At 45.1% G+C, this 7,079-nt stretch overlaps 3 protein-coding genes across 3 annotated transcripts; all 3 read right to left on the reverse strand.

Annotated features, from left to right (window-relative positions):
* Positions 1–231: 231 nt before the first annotated feature.
* On the reverse strand, positions 232–802 carry LOC119694791 (histone H2A). The gene has a single exon (XM_038121989.2). The coding sequence runs from the start codon at positions 699–701 to the stop codon at positions 327–329; it is 375 nt and encodes a 124-aa protein (XP_037977917.1). The 5' UTR covers positions 702–802; the 3' UTR covers positions 232–326.
* Positions 803–1,493: 691 nt separating this feature from the next.
* LOC125490527 (histone H1B-like) lies at positions 1,494–2,654 on the reverse strand (the record flags this gene model as incomplete). Its single annotated transcript, XM_048630022.1, is given in 1 exon segment — positions 1,494–2,654. A coding segment is annotated over 1 exon segment (693 nt). The 3' UTR covers positions 1,494–1,876.
* A 1,509-nt stretch (positions 2,655–4,163) lies between these two features.
* Positions 4,164–4,599, reverse strand: LOC125490542 (histone H4). Its single transcript, XM_048630042.1, has one exon. The coding sequence runs from the start codon at positions 4,517–4,519 to the stop codon at positions 4,208–4,210; it is 312 nt and encodes a 103-aa protein (XP_048485999.1). The 5' UTR covers positions 4,520–4,599; the 3' UTR covers positions 4,164–4,207.
* Positions 4,600–7,079: the final 2,480 nt, after the last annotated feature.

A 7,079-nucleotide genomic window follows, 5' to 3' on the forward strand; every position in this document is an offset into this window, starting at 1 on the left:
TATAATCGTAGTAACACGAATAAGTTACGTGTAAGCTTACTTACTCATTTTCATTTAAGTAATTATCGTAAGTTCATTAGACATTCAGGTACCTAGGTAGTAGTATATTATTGAATTGTCTGTCTAGCTAGCTAGCTAGCTAAATATAAATGCCTACATAGTCCTAATATAATGTTATGTATCGTTCGTGTAAAGTCTTGTTGAAACAGTGTTTAATAATCATGAATAATATTGTGGCCCTGAAAAGGGCCGTTTTGCCGCTGACGTGTGCATGTGAAAGCTCACGAGCAGCGGAGTGTGGCGTGTCCGATGAACGACGACTCGATTTAAGCCTTCTTCTCGGTCTTCTTGGGCAGAAGCACGGCCTGGATGTTAGGCAGCACACCACCCTGGGCGATGGTCACGCCGGAGAGCAGCTTGTTCAGCTCCTCGTCGTTGCGGATGGCCAGCTGCAAGTGTCTCGGGATGATTCTGGTCTTCTTGTTGTCACGGGCGGCGTTACCGGCCAACTCGAGAACTTCAGCGGCCAGGTACTCCATGACGGCCGCCAGGTAAACGGGCGCACCGGCACCGACACGCTCGGCGTAGTTACCCTTGCGCAGCAGCCTGTGGATACGACCGACGGGGAACTGGAGTCCAGCACGGTTTGAACGGGACTTTGCCTTTCCCTTAACCTTGCCTCCCTTGCCGCGGCCAGACATGGTTGTTGGTTTGTTTCTTGATAGAGCGAGACAGAAGATGGAGCGCGCGCCGACGTGTGCAGCGAGCGAATTCACGAGTTGAAATGTATCTTACTCAACCGGCGACCCTCTATATATATATCAACGGGTGGTGTCGTGTACGGTGATACAAGCGTCGAGTAGTCACAAATCGCTCGTGTACTAACTTTTGTTAGCTTGTGTGCTTTTTTTTTTTTAATTTTATATGTCTACTATTACTTATAATGGGTACTAACAAGGTTATTTTGATATTAAGTACGATATATACAATACTGAATATAAAATAACAATTCGACATATTCTGTATCTCAGGTGTATTGTATGGTAGGTACTTATACGGTATAGGTACTTACTTACCTTACATGTACCTAATTTGTATTTTACATACTATACATGAAACGCTCCGCTCCGCTCCGCTGCGCTCCGCTTTAGTTTTTAACGAACATGTGCACCTAACCGCTCCTCCTCGCTTTGCTCGTCGTCGCACCTACCTCTAGGTTTCGATCCCAGGGATTTTTAAGTTATTTTCATTTTCAATATACCTACGTAGGTAGGTACCTAATAGTGTTCCGTCGCTAGAGGGAATTTTAGTTACTTAGGTATGTATGTGCGTATAATATTTTTGTAAGCATGATGTATGTCACCTTACATATTATTTGTATTTAGGTACTTATATGAAACGCTCCGCTCCGATTTTTAATTCGTTTTCAATAGTATAGAGTAGTCAGGCAGGTGAGGCCTATGTACTTACAACATTAGTTTCATACAAGTAGGTAGGTACTTATCCTAATTTAATATATTTTGTACCTAGTACCTACCTGCGTCGTGGCGTAGGTAAGTACACAATCGTCGTAGTAAAGTACAATAGAGAACAATTTGGTTTTCTCGAATTGTTTGTTAGCCCTGAAAAGGGCTTTTTGTTGTGCGGTATTAGCGCACTCACCGACCGTGGCTCGTGTGTTCGTCGTCCGAGTGTAGTCAGTCGCCCATTGTGTGCGTGTGCGTGCGTATCGAGTAGATGATACAACAGCGCAACAACAACACCACCAACGGTGCCGACGACATACGGTGCGAACACGATGGCGCACGTTCGATGGCTTCGTGTAGTCACTGCGGCGGCGGCGGCGGCAAGCAACACAACAAAAACCGTCGTCGGCTTACTTCTTGCCGGCGGCGGAGGACTTCTTAGCTGCGGGCTTCGCCTTGGGAGCGGCAGCCTTCTTCGGTTTGGGCGCCTTCGGCTTCTTAGTCGGCGGCTTGGCGGTCTTCTTTGCCTTGGGTGCGGCGCTTTTAGCCTTTGAGGGTGTGGCGATTTTCGCCTTCGCGGCGGGCTTCTTTTTAGCGGCGGCGGCTTTCTTGTCCTTTGTGGCAGCCGCAGACTTGGGCTTAGACGGTGAAGCGGAGGCGGACTTCTTCTTGGCGGCGGCGGAGGACGCAGCGACGGCCTTCTTGGCGGGCTTCTTAGCGGCGGCAGCCTTCTTGGCCGGTTTGGCGGCGCCTGCTGGCTTCTTGGCTGCGGAAGTTTTCGACTCGAGCTTGAACGAACCGGACGCACCCTTGCCCTTGGTCTGGATCAGCGCGCCGGACTCGACGGCGCTCTTCAGGTACTTTCTGATGAAAGGCGCGAGCTTTTCAGCGTCGACCTTGTAAGACGCGGCGATGTACTTCTTAATCGCCTGCAGAGACGAGCCGCTGCGCTCCTTCAGGTCCTTGATGGCCTTGTTGACCATCTCGGAGGTCTTCGGGTGCGTGGGCTTCGCTTTCGGCTTCTTGGCTGCTGCGGATGCCTTCGGCTTCTTCGCGGGGGTGGTGGGCGCGGGCGCGTCGGATGCAACAGCGGTGTCAGCCATTTCGATTGAGTTGATTGAGGTTGAGGTAACACGTAAGTAACAAGTAAGGAGTGTAGTTCGTAAAACGACCGTACGATGTCGCCACTAGCAAAATTTCGAGACACGTATTTCGAGCATTGCCGCACAGACAGACCGCGTGCCTCGAGACGTTTTCCGAGTTGATGTGTTCCAAGTTTTCACTAACCATGGTCGAATGATGATGATTTTTTTAAATAAAAAACAATGTCAGTGTACTGTTTTTATACGATATATGTGTAGTGTATACGTTTGTCGGGCGGGCGGGCTAATGGTTGGACGCTTGCGTACGGCGGGTTGGCGCGTGCGGCGCGTTAAATGTGGAGACGGCGTTGAGGAGCTCGTACGTGGTCTGATTTGTGGGCGTTTATCTCGGCGTGTGTCGACGGTGGCGGTGAGGCGGACGTCCACGGTGAAGGCGAAGAGAAGGCGCTCCCGGCGGGTGGCGGCTGCGGGCGCGGCAAGCGGGTGCGGATGGACTTTTGACGTGTCGAAGATGAACGGTCGTAGGACACACCGGTGTCTCGGCGGCATCACATGAAGGCAGTCATCAGCCGGTGTTGTGAGATGGCTGGCTGGTGACTGGTGGCCGATGGTCGTGCAGTGTGCACGTGCAGATGATGGTCAAACGCATCATCGCACTCACTTGTGCGTACCTAAGTAAAGGACTTACAGACAGACAGACAGACACACACAAGTAGGTAGAGAGAACGAGAGCGAGTAGGTAGGTGTACTACTTGACTGCATAGGTCATTTGGTACCGTAAGTATGATAGATTATGACCTAGGTACATACATAATATGCGCCTAAATACTAAATACATAGGTACACAAGAGTATTCGGTAGGTAGGTACTTACTTAAGTATATAAAACTGCAAACGCAGAATACGAACACCGTGTAAGTACGACTAACAATGTTCGTGTTCATTCACGAGTCGAGGTAAGTATTTATGTATGTCGTCCCATGTCAAGAAAAACATGAATACTTTAAAAAAAAAGTAAGTACAAATACATTAATGTGTGATAAAAAGTTTCATCTGTAAGTACCTACCTACTTACTTACTTAAAATTAATTAGGTAGTAGTAGGTTACTAAGCAGATGAACGTGGTAAAACGAACGTGTGGTTGCATTGCACCGTAAAGGTAAGTACCTATTATACCTACCTACCACGTCTTTTGGGAGGTATTTAGGTAAACTAAAATATTATAAGTACTTATTAGTCGTCTCTTGAGGACTAATAGCGTAGGTACCTACTTAAGTACCTACCCATAAATCTATATACATACATATATTCTTTTATAAGCTTCGCACGCTTTTTCTGACCAATATTTTTCATAGGTACCTATATAAGTAAGAATAAGTGGGTAGGTACTTTTGCTGCCAGTGTGTAAATGTAAATACGCAAGCATAATGTACCTAGGTGTATGATGATGCATATAAATAATAATATAATTATTGTCAGTATAGGTATTATGAATCGTTGTTGCCAGTTTGAAGAAACTATACGTAAAACAAGAACAATTTGCGGCCCTGAAAAGGGCCTTTTTGTTTGTTACACGGTATCCTCGTAGCCGTATCGGCTGCGGAACACGATGTGCGCGCCGCGGTGCGGTGCGAGCGACTTAACCGCCGAAACCGTACAGGGTGCGTCCCTGACGTTTCAGCGCGTAGACGACGTCCATGGCGGTGACGGTCTTCCTCTTGGCGTGCTCGGTGTACGTGACGGCGTCACGGATCACGTTCTCTAGGAACACCTTCAGCACACCACGAGTCTCCTCGTAGATCAGACCGGAGATACGTTTGACACCGCCTCGGCGTGCCAGACGACGGATGGCCGGCTTTGTGATACCCTGGATGTTATCACGAAGAACCTTCCTGTGTCGCTTCGCTCCTCCTTTTCCCAATCCCTTTCCTCCCTTTCCACGGCCGGTCATCTTGAACTTGCTGTTGCTGCTTTCTCTTGATCAAACTGCGTGCGCACGACGGAGCCGGAGCGTTGTCTAAAAATTCAGGCCCACCGCGCGATATATATATCGTCGGCGGACGAGAAGCGGGAAAGCGAAGGGGCGCGGGGCCGCAGACAGAGACGAAGCGATGCGATGCGCGAGATAGAGCGGGTCAGAATGAGTATAGTGTCGTACACGATTTTGTACTCTTATTAATTTCAATATTAAGTTATTACCTATATTGTCTGAATATTTAAATATTTATGTTTATTATATATATAAATACATTATTACGACATCGAGACGAGACGAGATTTAGGTACTTACCTAGTTAGTTAAGTAAGTAAGTAAGTTTTATTCATGGTAAGGAGGTACCTAAGTATGTATGTAGGTACCTATTACAATTACAATTCTAGTAAGTAAATATGTACCTATGTATGTAAATGTATGTATGTACCTATGCAAAACAAATAAGTAAGTACCTACTTAAATACAATCATTCAACAAGCAGACACAAATTACAGAAATTTATACTAACCTACCTAGGTAGGTAGGTACTTAAAACTTTTGCCACCATAACGTAGAGTATAATATATAGGTACTTACCTATTTACTTACGCAACATTTTATTTTTATACATATGTACCTACTTATGTATTACCTAAGTACTTATATTTTATTTTTTACTGACTTACTTCAGGGAGGGAGCACCAATCTTAAACACACACACACTTGTTACCTAGGTTAGGTACCTATTTACCTACCACTAACTTTTTCTCATGAACAATGATTCACAATAATTTGAATTGTCAATATCAAAATTTAAAATAAGTACCTACCTACCTACTTAGTAAAAATAAAATACTTCAGTTATTACTTAATAATACGTACCTACAACATTTTTAGTGATTTTTGAGTAAATTAGATAGACCTAGTTGTATTATTAGTAGGTCTAGGTAGGTATTTACCTAGGTGCATACATTGTAATAAATACGCTTCCGCCGCCGCCATCTTGCGGCGCCATTGTCTGTTGCTAGCGAGTGTTGAAAAGAACAAAAATACGTAATTATTTAATTATCGTGAAATGTGAATTGTGTTTTGGTAGAAAGTAGTGAAAAAAACTTAGTGGTGGGTGACTGTGACAAGTGTCTGTGTTTTACATTGGAGTAATTGTACCGCTCCTACAGGATTTGCCAACAACACGTTTGTAAGTAACATTATTATAATTTAATATGTAAGTAAGTACTTAACTACCTACCTATCTATGTAGATTAGAATAGATGTGGTACCTACATAGTTTTTTGATTTTTAAATGTGAAAACAGTGCTCAGTTAATCAAAATAAGTTTGTAATCTGCTTGAATCATGCATGTGGCGCCCTCCGTTGTTCACAAAAGAAACTATGTAGTACTTACTTAGTGATTGGTTTTCTTGTTAGGCTATTATGTGTGTTATTTATTTATGTATAGGTAAACTGTACCTACTTATACGAAAGTAAGTACGTACCTACCTAGGTACTAGTACTGCATAAAAAAGGTGTAAGAAATGTATTTAGTTAATTACTTATGTAAGTACCTACTTAGATACGAAGATAAAAGTACTCAAGTAAGAGTAAGTAATCGTCTTCGTCTTAGTTTAAAGAAACAATGCGTATAATAATGAATGTTTTGTGGCCCTGAAAAGGGCCGTTTTGTTACAGCGAACGAGGTGCGCGTAATGCACGATGCAGCCACCGCTTAAGCACGTTCACCGCGGATACGGGCGAGCGAGCTGGATGTCTTTCGGCATGATGGTGACACGCTTCGCGTGGATGGCGCACAGGTTAGTGTCTTCGAAAAGACCGACGAGGTACGCCTCGCTGGCCTCCTGGAGGGCCATAACGGCGGAGCTCTGGAAACGCAGGTCAGTCTTGAAGTCTTGCGCGATCTCACGCACGAGACGCTGGAACGGCAGCTTGCGGATCAGAAGCTCAGTGCTCTTCTGGTAACGACGGATCTCACGAAGAGCGACGGTACCGGGGCCTGTAACGATGGGGCTTCTTCACACCTCCGGTGGCGGGCGCACTCTTACGAGCAGCCTTAGTTGCGAGCTGCTTGCGGGGCGCTTTGCCTCCGGTGGACTTGCGGGCAGTCTGCTTGGTACGGGCCATTGTTGTATCGTAGCGTAGCGACGGGCGCGCGCGATGAACAGAAGGGGACGAATAAAAACCATCGCGTTTCGTGCAGCTATATTTATAGTAGCGGTACGGTCTCCGCGCGGGGTAAGGCGAAGTCGAGGCGCGCGGGGCGAGGGGTACCGCTCCGCTCGGCTCATACGTACGGGCTAATAATTTATCCTTACGTTATTGAGTATGTAAGTACTTAGTAAGTATCTATTTCATCCTTCTCATGCATAAGTAGGTAAGTGTATAGGTACCTACTTAGGTATATAATTAAAAAAAAAAAAAATACCTAAGTATGTAAATAATATAAATAATAAGTACTTAATATATATAATGAACACCTTATTAAAAGCATATATCACAAGAATACTTATACTTAAATGTTATT

Source organism: Plutella xylostella, chromosome 24 (assembly GCF_932276165.1).
Source record: "Plutella xylostella chromosome 24, ilPluXylo3.1, whole genome shotgun sequence".
Taxonomy (NCBI): Eukaryota; Metazoa; Arthropoda; class Insecta; order Lepidoptera; family Plutellidae; genus Plutella; species Plutella xylostella.

What these genes read in the sequence shown, in the direction of transcription:
- LOC119694791 (XM_038121989.2), bottom strand. Translation starts at nt 701, where the DNA reads ATGTCTGGCCGCGGCAAGGGAGGCAAGGTTAAGGGAAAGGCAAAGTCC.
- LOC125490542 (XM_048630042.1), bottom strand. Translation starts at nt 4,519, where the DNA reads ATGACCGGCCGTGGAAAGGGAGGAAAGGGATTGGGAAAAGGAGGAGCG.